Raw genomic sequence first — 19,663 nt, 5'->3', positions numbered from 1 at the left:
TAGGTTAATCCCTATATTTAAGGACTGTCCATCACCAAGAAAGCTGTGCATCTTGGCTCTGCAGTTGACTAAACCCTCAGGCATGCTGTTGGTCTCTGCAACACCTTCCCAGGGCTCTGGAAAATACTGCTGACATCTCAGGCCCTTCTATTCCACAAAAGTTTAGACATATTTTATGGGGACTTAAGAGATCCTTCTACTAAAGAATCATCTTTTCTGGAAAGCAAAGAGTTAATTCAGCAAAAGGATGGATTAACAGTTCTTTAAAAATGTGCAGGCTCTGCTGATTCTTGCATTTGACAGGAGGAATTTCTCTCTCAGTGCTTCCAAAACCTCTGTTGTATTAACACAGCACCACAAGTCCCTGAAGACTTCCCACAGTGCAGAGCAAGGAAACTGCTAAACAACAATCAGCTGATGCCACAGCTTACCCAAGCCACACCACTGAAACAACCAGGCCACACTAAAGGTTTGTGCAGCAGGTAAGTACTTGGTGGACTGAACACAGATTCAGGCATTCAGGACTGCTCCAAGGGATGGAGGCTCCAAGACACATTTTCCTACAGTCAGAATAACAATCTCTAAAACATCTTCAGCTGTCTTGACTCCACTTTAACTATAATTAATAAGCCTATAACATGTTCAATTAAGAATATCAGAATAAAGTAATACGAGCTACAAAGGGAAGAGGTTAATAAACAATCAGTAGCACTATGCGGGGCTTTTGTCACTGGGTCTCATCACCCCTCACAGGACACTGCCCCCACCACCCATTCCAACTCTGTGCTTCCTGTGTGTCAAGACCCCAAGAGAAAATGGAAAGGACACTTACTTTTAACTTGCTTTTTAATGCTTTTTGTGTTGTCCAGCCAATGCTGAAAAATAAATTAATTTCACTGAATTATCAATAAAGAATTCTCCCAGAAAGAACAAAAAAGGAAAAAAAACCCTATTTGTTAGTGAAGACCATCTTGGAATAACAAGTAGTTTGTTAAAACAATCTAATCCAAATCTTTCACAATTCACAGCTCTCTCTGTGCTCACTGAAGATTCTTTCGCTCAAAGTTTGTAATGCAAAATGTCAGTTTCGAACAACATCCTCTAGTACCTTATTTAAAGCCAGTCCTCAAGAATGTGTTTTCTACTTAAAAGAAAAGGAAACCATTCTAACAAACCACTTCACTAAAATTTTCATCCTGTCCAAACAAACACTTAATTCACACGTTAGTAGGTCAGCCAGTGACAATGTGCAAGAGAGGCATAAATCATAGCTGGAGACTCTGGCACTCAGTTGTGTGTGATGTTTACTTGAGGCAGGAAGGGGAGAGACAAAATAAATATTGTTGGCTTCCAGGCATTTTCTTTAGATGACTCAAGTGCAGTAAAAGCAAAGCCATCTATGTCCCAACATTAGGCTCAGCTCTACCTAATTCTCAAAAAACTATTCACAGGTGACATTTTAGCAACTATCACGAGAGGACAGAAGTTACTGCCTCAACTACTAATGCTAATTATAAGCTATATACTACACATGAAGCCAAAATAATGGCCTCACTTCTACTGTGTACAACAGCAGGAGAAAAAGAAGCTATAGATGGCAGATTGAGAGAAACACCTACACATATACACTATGCTTCCCAATATAATTGTATATTATCACAGTGCTGGAGAGTTTACCCCAGAAGTTAAAGCTGGAAATCTAACACATGGCTAGTGGGAGAGATCTTCCCAGTGCTGTGCATGGCCAACAGCTCCCTCCTCCAAAGGAGGTGACTCAGTTAAACAGGAAACATGGCACCCTAATTCAACATAATTGCATTGACTCAACAGCCAGAGCAAACCACCTAACACACCATGTCCTGCACGGTTCACCATGCCCAGGGAACACCACCTCATCTGATCAATCCCAAATGTCACCTTGCAACTAATACAGATAAATTATATACTTAGCAACACTCCTTTTTTTAAACTATGTGCCATGAAGTTCACAGAGGGCACCATAGAGGACAGAAAAGCAAAAGGAGTATGAAAAAGAACCGGTATTTTCAGGTTGCAATGCCAAGTGCAAACACATTCCTGTCTTCAGAACAGCCCTGCCTTCTGCAGAGAGTGTGTGAAGTCAGCCTGTAATACAGCTGGGATGTGCAGTGATTGCTCTATTAGCTGCAGATCAGAACAACTGAACCATCTGCTTCTGCTGTGCACACAGCTGAAAATGCTCTCATTACCTATTAAAACAAAGTGGCTACAGAAAGCTATCTGAAATGTATCTAATAAATTTTTAAAATGAAGCAGGAAGCTAAAGGAAGAATGAAGTAAATATTTACATCTATTTTGCTTACACTACCAGGGAAATGAAGTCGAGTGATATTTCTCTCTTTCAGAAAATCATAATCTTTTTTCCTATTCCATAAACTTGCTGTAAGCGACAGCCTGCTTACTCCTTCCTCCACCACAAAAATATACAAACTACAAACTCAGAGGCTTGCAGGTGATTTAGATGCAGGAATGACAAAGAGAGCCCTTTCTAGGCTCCAGGACGGGCTGTGCCCGCCTGTTTCATCTCCCTCCCGTTTTCTCTCATCTCCTCCACATTCCATGGGAAGGCAACCAAGAGGCCCACGACAGGCACTGACAGCACTTCATTCTGCTCAGCTTCTACCACTGCTGCTCACAGGAGCTCTGTCTGAATGGTGAGGGTGTGCATGGAAGAAGGGAAACAGAACTGATTTAAAATGGGGGTGGGGGCGAAACAATAAAAACCAAACCACTAAACCAACACATAAACGAACAGACATAGACGTCAAGAAATCTGAGATTTATTCTAAGTGATTAAAATGGAATTCAAGTGGACCTGGCAAAAAAGTTTACTTTTGATGAGGAGTTTGCTCAGCACAGTCTACTGCTGAAATCCAGAGATAAAGTTTGCTAAACAGAAGGCAATACAAACAACAGACTGCACAGGGTACTGGAAGTCCTTACTAAAATAGTTTGCTGCTGCAGAAATTGAAAAAAAAAAAAAACACATTAAAAAAAATAATCAAAATCCCAACCCAGTAAGGGTTTTCAAAAAGTTTGTGTAAATGAGGTTTGTTTAATAAGACAGTGAGGCTAAAACTGGTCCCATACTTTATGGAATTAATGGGTTCATACTTAGTGCAATGCTATGCAAATAATTTTCAGCATTAAGCACTACATCAAACAAAACTGCAAGAGTACCAAATCAATGTGTTGTAGAATTCCATTAGGAAAAGCAAGTACCTCATGCTTGCAACCTGTAGGTTTGCATTAGAAATTTGCTTGAATGTTCAGTGCCTCTTACCAGAAACACCTCTCAAGCATTGCTGGAGGAAAAGTCCAATAGCCCAAAAAATTACCAGGAATCTTCATCTTTTGCATCACTGGACATGCTGCACTGTTCACTGTAACTCAAATTAACCTGTTCCCTTGGCTGCCAGACCAAGTCTGATATACAGTGGATAACCTTGCAAACAGCTCTTTTTGCCATCTCCTGCCCATTACTTGGAAGAGGGAATCCATTCCTAACCATCAGACTACAAAGAACACAGAAATCACAAGAAAACAACAATTCTTTCATTCAATTCAAGTCTTTCAAGAACTTCTTTAAAAAAGCTATTATTTGAATACTAAAATCCAAAAAGTCAGGAAGAGTTTATACTGTGTTCCCCCCCCAGCCCCAGTGCATCATAAACTCAAACTAGTGACCACTTCAGTAGCAGAAAAGAAGAAAAAAAAAGCAATTCTTTAGTGTTCAAAATGGATCTATTGAAAATTCATTTGTAGTAAAAACAAGTGGGAAATTTCTCAAATTTTTGTTTAACTACATGTTGCTAGTTTATGTCAGCAAGTGTAACTAGCTAGTTCAGTAATATACTTAGATTTAAATGGGGTAGCAGAAAGACTAACTCCTTCAGAACTAGTGGACAATTCTGTCCACAGTAAGGGACTTGATTCTTACACTGTTTATTTAACAGGTCTCCTGAATAATCTTTGACAAGTCACTTGATTAGTCTCTGTCTGTTTCCAGCTGCAGATTGGGTTTCTGCTAGAACTCGCCAGCTCCTCTTTGCACGAATGGCTGCTATCGCAACAGTTCTTCATTTCTTAAAGCAATTAATTATCTCTGGCTGTTGCATTCAGCTCTTCTGGCAAAATCCAGTCTTTTCTGCTTCGTTATATGCAGTACATCATTAAGGTCCAGTTTAAACAGATTGTTATCTCTACTCTGCTGCTTTTCAGTCACAGATAGTTAAAAAAAGGAAGCAAACCAAGTTCGAAATCCCCTGTACCTGGTAGACTGTGTAGTATCAAATAATCAGGTGCTGTCAGGACTGGAAGTAACAATTTGCTGGACAAAAGCAAGCCAACAGCCACTGCTGAGGCAGAAAAGATTAACTCTTATTTCCCCATTTCAAGATGCAATGGCCTTATTTGCTAACATCAGTAGGAGAAAAACATTTATCATACAGATAGTTTCACCAGTTAAAACTAACCCACTCTAAGAGATCCTAGAGACGTGGAAATACTTCAGAAGACAGGATACCTAAAACATACAGGTACAAAAAGATAAACGCAATGGAGTCATTCACTATCAATACTCAACATCCTGGACTGTGCAGGCTTAACAAAATTAACATGATTTTTATAAATATAAAATGGTGTGCAATGGGCTGTTTTCTCATTTCTATTGGTGTGCATGGTTCTGAATGCCATCCCTCCACTACTGTAGTGGTCTTTTCCTCCTTAGTGTTAAATGTCTCTGTTCTGCAAGAGGTTTAAGACCAGTTTTCACTACTGGGAACTGCAGCCCAGCAACAGCTAATCCCACTAGCCATGAAGTTTGCTTCAGATCTTGATCACCAGTGATCTTTCTCTAAAGAGAATGTTCTCCACAATTACAAGCTAAATATAAAATCCGATCGCTTCTTTGAAAAGAAGCCACCAGGTTATAAATATGTTTTGGGGCAGTGTACTGTGTCCAAAGCTTCTTTCAAAGATTCAAGTTTGTGGAGTTTTCTGCCATTGTACAAAGCTGTAACACTTATGAGATCACCTTCAAATTGTTCTGGACATGGACCTTCACATAAGTAAAGGAATATAAGTCACTACCTCCATTTTCTATGCTGACCTTGAACAATTCAGATGTTTGGCTCAGCAGAAACTGCCTGTGCTTCCCCTCTGCCATCCTAATCATGAAATAATTCTAAATGTCTTTGAAAAACAGAAAATGTTATGTCATAGATCTAACAAATAAGATTGACATATGCAGCATGAAAACAGATCTCATTCTACCTGGGGATGTTGGGCTAAGTGAATACAGGCTTAAGTTACAGGGATGCAGGACAGAGAAAAAACCACGCCTTGTCTAACAGCTCACTTAACTTGGAGCTATCCTTGTGGGCAGGATTAAGTACCTGGCTCTAAGAAGAATCTATATAAAACTGCACAGCCCCCAGGTGAAAGAACTGTGGTTGTTTCTGACAAACAATGCTCTGCTTCTGTTGTCAAAACCCTTCACATTTTTACAAACACACAATAAAATACAAACAAATGCAGGCCTGGAAGAACCCTCTACTCAAACTGTCTGGTACGTACAAACACACCTATATCCTTCCAACAGTTTCTAGTTGCAGGTCTGAGTAACAACTAATCTGAATAAATCAAAGTTATACCCCTCCTGCAAGCAAACATTAACAAGATTACTTTTGCTGATGAGAACGTTGATGGCATTGGCAAAGGAAACCTTTCTCCACTCTGTAAAACAACAAAGGGCCAAGCACACACTCTAGTTCCGCCCCTTCCTCTCTGCATCAGCAGCACCAAGAGTTTCTAGATGATGCCAGACTCTGGGGTCCTGCTGGACCAGCCTGCTCAGTGACAACAGGAGGCGTGACAGAAACACGTGAAAGACAAGAAAGGAAGAGACAACAGTAACATTGTAATATGTTAGTGCTGAAGGTGGAATTAAACTCAGGGACACTGAAACTAACACACCATAAAGCTTCTGCACAAAACTTAACTTGCAAAAGGCAGCTTTCTTATAGGATTTCTGTCAATATTAAGATTTAACTTTTAGACTGTTGCTTAAAAAAAGAGCATTGCTACTCACCGCCACTTGTGCAGAATCCATGAACCTTAATCCAAAGTAGTCACTTTCTATAAGGTCCAGATGATACATGATCTGTTCAAACAGCAGCTGACCTTTGGCTTTTTTCTGAAAATATAAAAGGTTTAGTACTCATCAGGCAGGTTTATGGTGGTATCTACCTTCTTCTAGATATACTTTCTATTCTAATTCCAGTAGTAGGAGAATCATTAAATTTAGCTTCTGAAAATATAATATGGACCTTTTTTCCCCCTCATATTTTTTGATGGCTGTTTTTCTTAAAGGCAAATGTACACCCCACAGGAAGCACAACAGTGTTTAAATGCCATTTTATCATTTTCCCTCTTAGGATCTCCTTACTCACTGAAATTCAACAGAACTGGAAACACTGCTAGTACAATTGCGATAACTAATGCACTGGAAAATTTTCAGAGCCAAGTACAGCAAATTACTTATGAATTTACTACTGTTTGATATCTAGGCAATTCACCAGTTTTGAAGCAGGTAGCAAAGCCTATTGAATTAGGATATAGTATTCCATTAGCAAGTGCTTTTAACAGCTACCAGGAAATAGTCTGGGGCAAGCAACTTGAACAAATAGTACTTAGATAACATATTCACAAAACTGAGTTCATAAAACTCAATTCTAGGTGCAAAAAGCCACCACACATGCTCATACATAATTTATGGAAAAACTTAGCCCTGGCCCCCAAGGAAACATCATTTTTACAGTGATGATCTAAAAAATTAGGCAGTTCTTTTTAAAGAGAAGGCATATAAGTAGCACTGAGAAGTTTCTACACAGTATATATTTTTCATGCTATGAACTCCTTTATAGCAATAAACAGAAAGAACAGTTTAACAGTTATACCTAAGATGCCTAAATGTAATAAAATACATTAATAAATTAGAAAGTTGGAGTACAAGTCATGGTGTTGAAAAGAAATATTTTTAAATGCAAAGAAACGCAGAAAGGATTTATGCTTACTCTGCAAGAAGCTTAAGGATTCCTTTATTTCCATAATGCTATCATCTTGCAATCTTTTTATCCTAATATTTATACATTCACAACTTGAGAAATGGGCTTACTTTCTAAGCATATTTTTAGTGAGCTACTAATTAGCAGATTTGGTCCAACTCTCAAAATTCTGGGTCAGCCAAATTCATATTCTCAGAAATAATCAGGTTTAATCAGCAAATAATATCTAAGTAAGCAAAGTTGCATGTGTAATTTCTGCCACCTTCCTCTACCCTGATCTTCAAACATTTTATATTTAACTTTGCAATTCTAATCATTGGTTTACTTGATGCCTTTCTTAAATCCAACATGATATACCACGGTTGAAAGCAAAATATAAAAACAAGTCTGTAAACTAAGCCTGCCTAAGCAAGTTCTCACAGTTATTTATTTCCAAGTATTGGGGAGAACAGGGGGAACAGAAGGGAAGCATACACAGAACCCAGAAACATTGTGTAATGAAAATACTGAGATTTTGGCCTAATCAAATTCGTTCAGGGCAAGTTTTTTCTGTTGATCTAAGGAAAAAAGTACTTCTCAGGCAATAACAGATTTATTAAACACTAGCAAGAGTCTCGTAACAGAAGCCCTAAGGCAAACCATCTATATATGTAAATCCACACTTTTCTTCCACTTTTTGAGTCTGTTGCCTGTCTTTACAGACCAAGACATTGAACTATTGACATTTTTCCTCAGCACAGGGTATCTTCTGCTTAATAATATATATTAATACAAATGAAAAAAATTCAGCACTTGCCACAGTAACACTAGAAAAACACTATTCTGCACAAAGCTCTCTGCAGCTTGTCTAAAACTAGTGGAAAATCTAATCTTATTGAGCAGAATGTTTTAGATCCTTCTCAATTCCTCAGTAGGTCATCTTTTAAAACTGTAATTAACCAGCTATCTCAGCCAAATTCCCTGTTGGTGACAGGAGCACTTTGACTCAAGCCTGGAATACTGCACATACTATCTCAGACTACCAACAACTAGAACCAAATTTCTGTAGCATCAAGTTAGTTTCACAGTGTGTTCACCACTTCAGTCATCTCAGCAGAGGACTCGAACATTAAGTGGACCCAGAATAACTAATGTGGGAGAAAGTCCCTGAAGAAGCAGCGCATCGGCTGTGGAAAGATTTGCAGGGCTACTTGTTGTTTTCTGACTTAAATCACCAGGGCTGTCAACATGGAGTTCATTATGTACTACTCTGCATGTGAATTAAATCACCACCAACTGTATTTGGTTCAAGTCAGCAAAAGTGTCACACATTCTTTACTTACCATAGTCCTTCCTCCTTATATTTAAACAAACGGCAGGCAAAAATATTATTGCTTTGTAACCAGTCAATTTTTAGGAATCAAAATTAGTTTCCTTGTATTCAATGAAACTGCAACATCAAGTGTTTTTTAAAAGCTACACTGCAAAAAGATATACTTTTATTACATTTTCTTGTGAAAAACTGCCCTAATTTTCTAATGGCAACATTCAATTTAAGTGACACTGTTATCCTGCTGCTAACCCCACGTGCTTCCCCCCCCCCCCGCCCCTCCTTTCTTTTCCTTGCAGCAGAGCTCAGGTTACTCTCAAAGGACAAATATTTTCAAACTGCTTAGTGGTTACTGATGAACTATTAACGACTCCACTCACAAACAGTCCAGTCAGTGGCTGGTCCTCCCTTCTGGACACAAATTAAACTCCTCACGGGTTTACAATTCAGTAAAACCTGACTACTTGATTTACACACTTTGCTATTCTCTGTAGGAAGTAACAGCAACCACTCCACAACAACAGGAAAACTTCAATAAAATATATCATATATACATATAAGGCTATATATCTAGTGGTTTTGCCACACTGTGGAATGAGATAAAAGCATCTTCTGGTCACTTTGGTATGAATCGCATGGCCCCCGCCCCTCTTCCCCGAATGAAAGGGATGCTCCCAACTATGTCCTAATGACACCTCCTGCTGTTCTTAATAACTGCAATTGCTGGCTGAGTAGGTGTTACAAAGGCCGGGCTTAACCCCGGTAACTCAGCACTGAGGTTGGGTGTTCACCTCGGCGTGCTGGTTTGTCCCTTCATTGCCGGGATAAGGTGATTTGGAGACATCCACCTCGACTCAGGCATCTCAGTCACTGCCTAAAACTTGAAGAGCAGCATTTATACCCTCCTCTCACAACCTGCCTCACTGACGTAAAAGCCATTTTCAGCACTAGAGCAGCCAGTACAGACCACCACTGGTGAAGAAACACGGGCTTACAGCAGCTGGGGATGAGAGCTTGTGCTGGTGGGCACCAGCTGAATAGCTCACTTCTTAAGGTTTTTATTAGGTTTTTAATCACAGAGAACTCTTTTTTTTTTCCAAAACTTGAAAAAAAAAAAACCAACAGCAAACCAACCAAAACGCCCATCTAATTAATTTACTAACTAAAATGCTTATCAGAAGAGGATTTTCTCCTACTTATTTCTTTTCTTTGTGAAGAAATGGAGGTCCCTATACAAGACAAACTGAAAAAAAGAGATCAATAGGCATTACCTTCATGGTGACTTAGTATCCCTTGTCTCTTTGGAGCATTCTTTTCATTCAGAAGATTTCTTTACATGATTAAGTTAATATTTCTTATTAACAGTAGCCATTGCATCCAGTAGCTGTTGAATAGCAAAACCCTCCCTTCCTAGTTTTTGTCAACTTATCAGGAGGGTTACCATTCATATGCATACCAGTTTCCTTAGAAATACACTGTTTACACACACCCAGGGCAGAGATGGATCCCCACTCAGAATTTACAGCTACCCAGTTGCTAGGATGTCACCCACGCATGTTTGCAGACCAGAGCACTGCGGAAGCAGCAGATGAGCCTGTCCACTTTTTAAATGAAGTAAATCCCCTTCTCCCAAACAACGTTTCGAAAAAAAACAAGACATGAGAAAGCTCCAACAGTGAGCTTTAAAGGAAAAAGATTTCATTTCAATATCATGCAAACACCATGAAGGTTTGCTGGAGAACTGGAGGGTCAAAACCCCTTATCTTTACAAAGGCAGTGTTAGAAGTACACATTATTTGTATCACCCTGATCTTCTTAGGGCTTTAAGCACTGACCTACAAATGGAGCTGCTCCTCTCCTGAAACTCCAAGCACTAGTCTTTCAAATAACTTTTCCAAATTCCCCAGTCAATTTTCTCCTTCATCTAAAGATGCCATTGGCAGCAAAACACCAGTTCTGCTTCTCTCTCTGGTTTATCCCCCATCTTTGACAACATGTGCCATATACTCTTGTGAATATAAAGCCTTGCAGCCTGAAGGCTGCAGAGAATTTCTACCTCCAGAGACACAGCTTATCAATTCTTCTGTTTACTCAATGTCTCACAAATACAGGAAGATAACCATTTGGGATTAAGCATTTTATTCTGTTATTCTCTGGAGAAAGAAAAAGGCATTTCCCAAAAATCTTTATAAAGAATTGATTTCAATACCCATCATTACTGTACATTTATTAGAGTATGTAGAAGGATTTTAATGTACAGTGCTCAGCCTTACTGAACCTATTACATAAAAAGACAAAGACTCAAAACATGCATACTTATCAGTTTGTTTTGTGGAAGTCTCTGTTTCATCTCCCTGAAAGTTTATATCTTCCAGCTGATTTACCCCATTTTGAAATTCTTTCTGATACAGAATATATCCAAACTGCTTGTCCAGCATTAACGCCTCCCCGCAGTATATTCTCAAACATTTCAGTTTTATTTGGTGTTCCACCTGCAGGTTTCTTGGGAGCACTCTGATTAAGAGCACTCCAGAGCCTCAAGTCCTTGAGCTCTTTTGCAGGGGCAGTTCAGCAGGAAAGCGGGGCTTCAGACAAAATTCACTGTTACATTGTGAGTTAAGAATGCTGAACCTTGAGGCAACTACACTGGCCTGCAGCACCATCCCCAGAAACACTCTGGCAGCACACTGCAGGCCAAACGATTCACTCTGGTAGCAACCACAGCTCGCTTCCAGCTGCTCCCTTCCTCCCTTTCCAGCCGTGCCAGGGCATAGAGCATTGCAGCAAGGCTGAAATGCTCACCTGCCACTAACCCCAAATGCCTGGACTCCCAGCAGGACCCAGAGCAGGCAGCCTGTGACTCTGCAGTGCTCACATGTGCCGGAACGACCCAGCGTGTCCTGCCTATGTCTTACACTCAGTCTCACTGTGCATTTAAATCTGGCAGCCCAGGAAGCAAGGGATCACCCTGCACTACAGCTGGAGCCCCCCACAGCACACAGATGGCACCTCTGCTTCAGAACACTCGGCTCAGGACTGATTTGTCCAGGTTCAGTTCCCTAAAGGCCTTTCAGTAGTTTAAGCAAACCCTCAAAAGCACATCAATAGTTTCAGACAAAAGACCACATGGGAAAAAAGATTTAATCCAAAGCTTTATAGCCTTAACACACACACAGGGGCATGTTCAAATGTTTGTGTCCTTACTACTTTTGTCTGCTGAGCTTTATTTTGAAAATTTAAAAGCCACACTTGAGCACTCAGAGTATTCATTTTATTTGATGACTGATTTTCCAACATTTTTAGCAGTATTAGATTTTCTTGTTAATCAGCATCTGCGCCACAAACAGCATTATGTATTTCACATTTACAGCTTCAGATATTCAGCAAGCGGTCATAAGTATTCAAAAAGCTCTTCAGAAAAACAGAGTGGATTCCTGAGTAAAATCAAGTATCATAATACATCTCTGATCTTGTAGTCAGATCAACACAGATCATCTCTCTCCCTCCAAACAAAAAGCCATTGGCACTCATTAATGATTTTAGCATCCCAGATAGATTTCTTTTTTTAAAATAATCACTACAAATGAAGTCTTTTTTTATCTTATTCCGTACTCCACAACTCTAAACGGCTCATTTCCCCTGTTGCAGAGAGCTCTTGGATTGGTTTGCACAAGACCTTGTTTTAATGATACTTCATTATAATAAGGACAAAACCATCTCGTTTTGCAATCTCCATATCAAATTTCATGCATGCATAAGTAAGGAATATTCCAAGATGAAAATCTACTCAGGGAGCATCCATTCTCATAATTTGTGTCTTTCATCTTATACCACTAAGAAGCTTTTACCTAAAACTTAGGTCGCACTTGCAGAAACTGGAATACAATTAACATTCTATTATCCATGAGAAGATTATGTAAACTGTGGGTTAAGCAGGGTCAGCTTCTTTTACTGAAACACCCCTGGCTTCCACAAAGTACAGTGATGCTTCTATAAGACCCTGTACTTACTGTCTGTCACTATCGTAAGGCTGACCTTGTTTCTCCACAGAAAGCAATCCACTAATTTTAAAAAAGGAGCATATTCCAAATGTACATATTTATTTATGTTACCATTTCTCCCCTCTCTGTATGTTATCTTTTCCCTCTCCAAATTAGTGTTATGAATAGCATAGAATTGACTATCTCTACAACAAATACTCAGTTTTTAGATATTTTGATTTAGAAATCCTCTGGAGCTCTCTAGTACTCAAAACAGAACTTTATTTGACATTCTTAACAAACATTTTTGTTCCCAAGTATTTCATAAGCTGTCAGTGACCCCAGTGAAAAACAGCTTTCAAGGAAAAACACTGCTATGAGCTTCCCCCCTAACCTGTCTTTCCCCACAAACCATGACCACCAGAATAACCAGTATTCCAGAGGCTGAGGGGTTTCCTTGGGAGACCAGATTGGTATGACTAAGCTGATGGACTCTTCAGGTGGCAAACCAGGGCTGTCCATGGCTTTTGAGTTTTGGGAATTCCAGAGGTTCAGTGGGGAAAGATGAGTTTAGTTTCACATGGGAACAGGATTAAAAGTAAGATAAGGGATGCCAGCAAACAAGTTCTTGTCCTCTCACCGCTCATATCACTCAGCAAACATTCCACCCAAGGATTTTAAAAATTGGAAGAAAAAGCATAACCCAACTTTTATCCAAGTTGAACAAGGCAAGTTAACAGTAAAGCAGAATGTATAACGAACAACATCAACAGCAGCAGTTACAACCAACATCTATTGTATACAAACTTTTTCTAGATTAACAAAATAATAAGCTTCTTAGTGTTTCACTAAGCAGATAAGTCTGTCAAAATCACTGAATGCATTTGGACAAACATAAAGCTTCAAAAGAGTGGTAACAGATGAGGAAAATTACCAGGTCAAAACACAACTTTACATCTGAGAGGAAGGTGTGGGAAAAAAACCTGACACCTTTCGATCTGCCCCAAAAGAACACTGATAACTGTGTGAAGTTCATGCCTCCCACTTGGAACATACCAAAGTGTCAGTAAATAGTATACATGACACTGATATTCTTCAGTCATTGACACGGCTATAAAATGAGTAGATTCTTAAAAAGAACCCAGTCTATGTATTGTGTACAACTGCGGCTTTGATGAACGATTCAAGTCAGGCAGTTTCGTAATTAAAAACAACAGAAGAAATAGAAAAGCAGACAGATTAAGTGGCTTGACAGACACCAGAGATAAGATCAGTGGACAAAAAGCAGAGTTACTACTCAAATCCTGGCTCAGTGTTTAATAAATTAAATCTCAATTGCATCCTTTACAATGTGTCCTTTCTGTCTCATTGTCAATATTCGTAAAACATCAGTCTTTGGTGCTTAAAGACTCTGAAGTGTGTTTGGTTTAAGTGCTCCTTGTGGTCGGGTTCTTTTTCCTTTTCCTTTTTTTTTTTTTTCTAATTTAAACAGAAATTCAGCAATCTCAGATTCAATCATATGAATTGAATACTCTTCTCAGTAGCAAATTGACTGTAAGGATACAGCTCAAGAGCATTTTAAGCAATCTTAAGCCTGGTATCACCTCTAAATGCTTCTTCACCACATTTGGGGAGGCACATGGGGAACCAGATTGGAGAATCACTCCAGCTGGAAACTAACATAACAAAATTATACCGATTATTTTCAGCCACAGCATTTTCTTGACTTAGCTTACTGCCTGGCTGCCAAAAAACTGTTTCTTCTGCCAAGGGGTACGCGAAAACAAGGACAAACGCAATAACGAAAGCAACATCTTTTCTTCCTGTGGCAGCAACAACTTATGCCACCGTAAAGCATTTGCGTAGCCATGGATTTAAAAAGGTATGGCATTCATTCCTGCCAAGGCAACTCTTTCCCTGGCTGTGAACTAACCTGTTTGCTAAGTGACTCATTCTTAGGAAAAACTTTGTTATTTATTTTTTTTAATAAAACAACTTCACAGCACTTAGGTAGACAATGGGAGTGTGCACAACTGAACTGGCAGACCAGAGAGCACCTCCTTGAGATAAAGAGGTCATTTTAAAGCAAATCTACTGCCAACAAAGTAGCAGAACCAGTCTTGGAAAAGGTCGTAGTTCAAAGAGGACAGAGATTCCCAAGACAGTTTTTGTAGAAGAAAAAATATATATACACGTGTATTTTAAATTTAAGCTTTAGATTTTAGAAAGCAATGTTGTTTTGCCAGGATTTTGTACCCCACACTTCAATCCCTGTTCCCCTACCTTTTCTTGCTTTCCTCTTTAAGAGTCAACCCCAAAATATGAATGATGCAAGTGGAGAAACAAGAATAAACACTTTAAGGAATTTGAAATAAAACATTTAATCTACTTTTATTTTAATCACCAAAGAAACTGGTACATATTAGCCACTGACGATGCACTGCAACTACAGCATCTGGCTACACTGATTTAGCATATTTGGTACTGTTACTCATAACTTAGATTTCCACAGTCAAGGCTTTATAGTGGTGTATAAAAGAAAAAGCAAGAGTGAAAAGAGTTTCCTGTAGAAATAAATAGTTACTACTGCACCCTAGTCTAAGTTTTATAGTCCAGGTGGCAGGTCGTGACACCTCTTCAGGTTCAATTTATGCTCCTCAAAGCCTTAGAAATGTTGTTAGAGCCGCCAGGAATTTGCCTACAGAGCCAACTCCAGCTCCAAAGATTACTGCTCTGATTATGTAAAGACACCAATTTAAACTTGAGTACTTTTTAAATATTAACTCCTGCTATAAAGTGTTTGTGGGCATTCCTGGCCTCAAATCAAACATCCTAGGCACTAAGCACCACTGGATATGTTCATTACATTGCTTCAGAGATGTACAAATTAGTTTTACTGCCCTCTATAAACACCTATCTGTACAGTCATTTTACAAATAAAGATGCCAAAGGGTTTCTCTAACTCTAGCTTACTTGGGGTTCTGGATATCACAAGAGTAATTTCTGCTCACTACATCAAAAAGTTGACTTCCTCACACCACCGAAACACTCCAGAATTGCATTTAAAATAGGAAAGAGAAGAAAGAAAAGCCATTTCAAGACTGCCTGTTCCACATGTTCTTTCTAGTCAGCAGTTCCAACACCAGCACCCCTGTAATTGCACCCAAAATCCCATGGAACTAGTCAGGTCTCGCAGATCCACAGTTTCCTAACTTCCTAATGCTCAGCTCTTGGAGCTCAAAACAACTCGCTAACAACTGTAACACATGGTAATGGAAAAACAGAGTACATGGCTTCTGTTGTTACTGTTCATCCTGTTGGCCAAAAACAGGTATATAATTAGGTAAGCAGAAAAGGCACGTGCATATTAAGGAAGCTTTAGAAATGTAAAATAGTGGCTAACACCTCACTCCCAACAAAACACTGTGCTATGAGACAATCCCTGCTTTATAATCTGCCCGGAGGAGGGGAAGGAAGTAGATGTTTTTCCTTTTCCCCTCCCCTCTCAAGTTAGAGTTAAAAACTGCATCCATCTCTGACACAGAACCAAGACAAACAAAAGCTACACAGAAATTACTGGTCATACTTCTGCTCATCCCTGCTCTTCAACAGAGTTACACCAAGAGATTTACCCTCCTTCTCAAGATAGACAGCTCACCAAAAAGAAAATCCAATTCATCCCACATCTTACCCTCTCTGAGTTAAGCCTTGGCACAACAACTACATTAACACACTAGAAAGCGTTCAAAGGCACGAAAGCATCTAACAAAATACTAGTTTCAGTGAATGACAAGGTTAACTATTCTTTCAGCACCTTTTAACGACCAGTAACTTGGCGAACATCAAGCCTGCAATGGCAAATAGCTGTGCTGTTTGTGTAAACACCACAATCACATTGACACAAGCCAACTGTATTTAACAAACAAACTCGCATCACTCGTACCGGCAGGTCCACGCTGACGTCCGTCCCGTCCAGCAGCGCTACTCGGCAGGTGATGATGGATTTTGCATCACCAGCCGCAGGGATGTGCGTGGCGGCCCTTTGGGCCTCTCTCAGCCGCTCCTTCTCCGCATGTTTCCGCATGGACCGCCGGCCCAGTGTGCGACGGAAAAAACTCAGCATCTTTGCTATGAAATCCAAGAGAGACAGAGAACATGTTAGCTTTTTACAGGAAAAAAACCAGCCAGCATTAGAAGTTCTTAGAAAATACCAGACTTTAATAGAGAAGTGTCAGAGAGTCAAATAGATGTTCCACTCTGGTTTAAACACCCACAGTCTTCGGCTACTTTTGAAAAACAAAACAAAACAAAAAACAACCCAGCTCAAACCTTTGGCGGTGGTTGGGTGATTCTTTTGGGACGATCTAAAAGTACTTTTAGGAGAAAAACCAGCGATCGCGTAGATCTCCTGCAATTATCTGCGATCTTCCCCTAAAACAAACGCTCCCTCACACTCCAGCGAGGCGGGGATGTTCCCTGAGAGCTGGAAAGCAACTGAGCGCTACATTCCACCGGCTACTTTCCTGGCTGACACACTCCACCTCTCATGGAAAACAAGCGATAAGCGACCCCTTCCCGCCCCGGAGCGGCGCGTGCAGTTTTTCCCACAGGGAGGCTCTGTCAGGACCGACGAGCGCCCCTCGGGCACGGCCGTTCCCGTCCCGCCAGGGCTGCGACCGGCACCGGGAGCGTCCCTCCGGGCCGGGCAAACAAACACCTGGAGCCCGGCGGAGACCCAGCGCCGACCCCGCGGGCGGACCCAGCCGGGACACGGCCGCCCCTCAGCGCGGCCGCCGCCCCGCTCGGCTGCCCCTGCCCTTACATAATGCCCGCTCGGCGGCCCCGGGGGTCGAGCGGTCTCACCTGCCGGGCGGCCCCGCGGCGGGAGCGGCGCAGCCGGGGCGGCGGGAGCGTCCCCGCAGCGGCTCCTCCAGGCCCCGGGGGCGGGCGGGGGGCGGTGAGGGAGCCCCGGGAGGGGCCGGGCCGCCGGACGTGGCGGAGCGACGTGGGAGGCCCTTAAACGGGCGGCGACGCGCCGGCCATTCCCTTCCGCTCCGCGCTCACTCACCTGACAGCTCCCGCGGCCGCGCTCTCCCGCGGGGCCGGGGCGCGGAGTTGGAGGCGGAGGGCGGCGGTGAGGGAAGGCGGCAGCCGGACGGGAGAGGGAACGCTGTACTTCCCGCCGCGCCGGGCGGCCATCGCCCCTTTAACGGGGCGGAGCCCGGTGGCGAAGGGGCTCCCCCTTCCCGTGCCAGGTGGTTTCGCCCGGCGGAGGGGCCGTCACGGGGGGCGGGGGGCGCGGCGCGGACCACGTGCTGCGCCGGGGGGAGCCTGGTCCGGCCGGGAGCGGTGGGGCAGCGCCAGGAATGCGGGCAGCCCCTCGGGAATTGAGGCTGGGGGACGCGTTTCGTTTCGAATTGTTTCGCTCAGTTTCTGTAGTTTTGGCTAACGTGTCGTAGAGGTTTGGCTCCGCGGCTCGGACAGGACTGTGACCTGCCCTCGGCTGCTCAGCGGGGACTGGAACCCTCAGGCAAACGCGCGCCTAAACCATTAAGTTTAGAAGAAAAGCGCCCCTTCAAACACTGCCTGCAAGGACAGCGGGAGCAGCGTATTAAATAAAGCAAAGCCGTCTATCAACGAACACTGTTACTACTTACACACTGAAATACACTGAGATTCGCGACTACAAAATGCAATTTGTATTCTAAGGTCCTTCAAAAACACCAGCACAGTCTGTCTCCGTGATCCCCGGGACTTCTGTCACTTCTCTTACGTGTTACTCCAGTCCCGGGGGACAAGCCCTGCTCCTTAGCAGCAATTACAAAGGGCTGGACCTTACTGTGTTTTTCTTAGTACATAAATATTTGTGTCCAAGCCAGTATTTGAGATCTCCAAATGGAAAACTTTAGGAAAGGCAATATAAACTCTGTGTGCATAGTGCCAGATAACAGTGACAAAGCTCTGAGTAAAGGAGCTCCAAATTCCTTAAAAATCCCAGGATAAATAACAGTCTGGGAAAGCAGAGACTTTGGCTAATGATAACACAGCATTTTCTATGATCAGGTCTGAATCCCGGGCTGAGATAATCAGTCACTCACCTGCCATGCAGAGGAACTGGTATAACGAAACCCACATTAGGACCATGCCATGGCACAATCAGCTCCAGTTACCGTCACGTCAGGCGCTGAAATGGGGGGAAAAAAGCTTCCAGGTAATTGCCCACAATTTGCTGAGGAAGCAACTGACTGATTTTCATGTTAAATATCTGTGTTGACAACTGAGCAATCCTCCTGCTGCAAGCACAAGCAAGGCAAGCTTACAGGAAAGGTGAGATTCAGGTTCGTGCCTGAATATTTATTCAAGAACATAAATCACAAAACAGGAGGTATTTAGATACTTTGATTTATCAGTGTCTTTTGCTTGCTCCTGGCAGTCTGTCATGAAATACATGTGGGAGCTTGCAATAAAGTTCCCATAGAAGCCATACAAAATCATACTATATTTAATGTGGAAAAAATAATTTATAATTTATCTGATGAATTCTCAGAGCAGATCAATTAACTGTTCATTTGGATGTCAAGCTCCTTAGTTTGTAGTGGAAATCTGTGAGGTAAATACATGGGAGTCTCCGTACCATTATTACATCTACACAAATTCAAATTTTCCTATTAGACAAAGAATTCTGGTGAAATCCCTGATTCTTGGAGGGATTCCTAAATTTTCTAACCACCTTCAACTATTTTCTCAAATTGAGCTTCTTTCACAAGCTCCCATGTTGCCACCAAAACTCCCATTATTTCCTTCCTGTAGCTTCAGCAACACAAAAACTTTTGCTCATTTTTGTGCTTCCTACTTCACATCAGCCTCTTGCTACTCTTTGTGTAATTACAGTCTACTCCTTCCTCACTATTTGCTACTCAGATACAGTCCAAGCATATATGCACATTCAGCTGTGGCATCTGTGACTTGTCTTCTATCCAGTCTTCCTATGCCAAGTTTAAACAAACTCCTTCCTACTGAATGCCTCTTTTCTGTTTTTCTCCTTGAAATGCTTTCCCATTAGTTTATCTTTTTGTACTTCAAACACCTTGTCCTCACTTTAAAGTCCTACATTAATCAGTGAAATTTAGAACACACAGCAATCTCTTAGATGCTCATCCTTCCTGAGATTTTTGTCTTGCCTTTTAAGTCCTCTCATCATCTTTTCCCACTTTTGCTTTGAACATCCCCCTACTTTTTGGCAGCAAGTATTTCATCACAAGCTTCCA

At 41.5% G+C, this 19,663-nt stretch overlaps 1 protein-coding gene across 3 annotated transcripts in view; it reads right to left on the bottom strand.

Moving 5' to 3' along the window:
* The window catches only part of EPB41L5 (erythrocyte membrane protein band 4.1 like 5), a 57,973-nt gene extending 40,341 nt beyond the window's left edge, over window positions 1–17,632 (bottom strand). The window contains exons 1-4 of one of the 3 annotated variants that reach the window (XM_027678932.1): window positions 17,464–17,632; window positions 16,339–16,523; window positions 6,131–6,235; window positions 833–875 (exon numbers count right to left, since the gene is read on the bottom strand). In XM_027678932.1, coding sequence (XP_027534733.1) covers window positions 833–875; window positions 6,131–6,235; window positions 16,339–16,518 — 328 coding nt within the window. In that variant the 5' untranslated portion in view covers window positions 16,519–16,523; window positions 17,464–17,632. Of the gene's footprint in view, window positions 1–832; window positions 876–6,130; window positions 6,236–16,338; window positions 16,524–17,258; window positions 17,303–17,463 lie in introns of those variants that run through there. The other 2 variants (XM_027678931.1, XM_027678933.1) reach the window with 2 other exon arrangements.
* Between the last annotated feature and the right edge of the window lie 2,031 nt (window positions 17,633–19,663).

The sequence above is a fragment of the Neopelma chrysocephalum genome, unplaced genomic scaffold, assembly GCF_003984885.1.
Source record: "Neopelma chrysocephalum unplaced genomic scaffold, ASM398488v2 Primary Assembly neopelma1_44, whole genome shotgun sequence".
NCBI lineage: Eukaryota > Metazoa > Chordata > Aves > Passeriformes > Pipridae > Neopelma > Neopelma chrysocephalum.
Note: the sequence above shows the minus strand (reverse complement) of the source record. Positions and strands in the feature narration are given on the sequence as shown.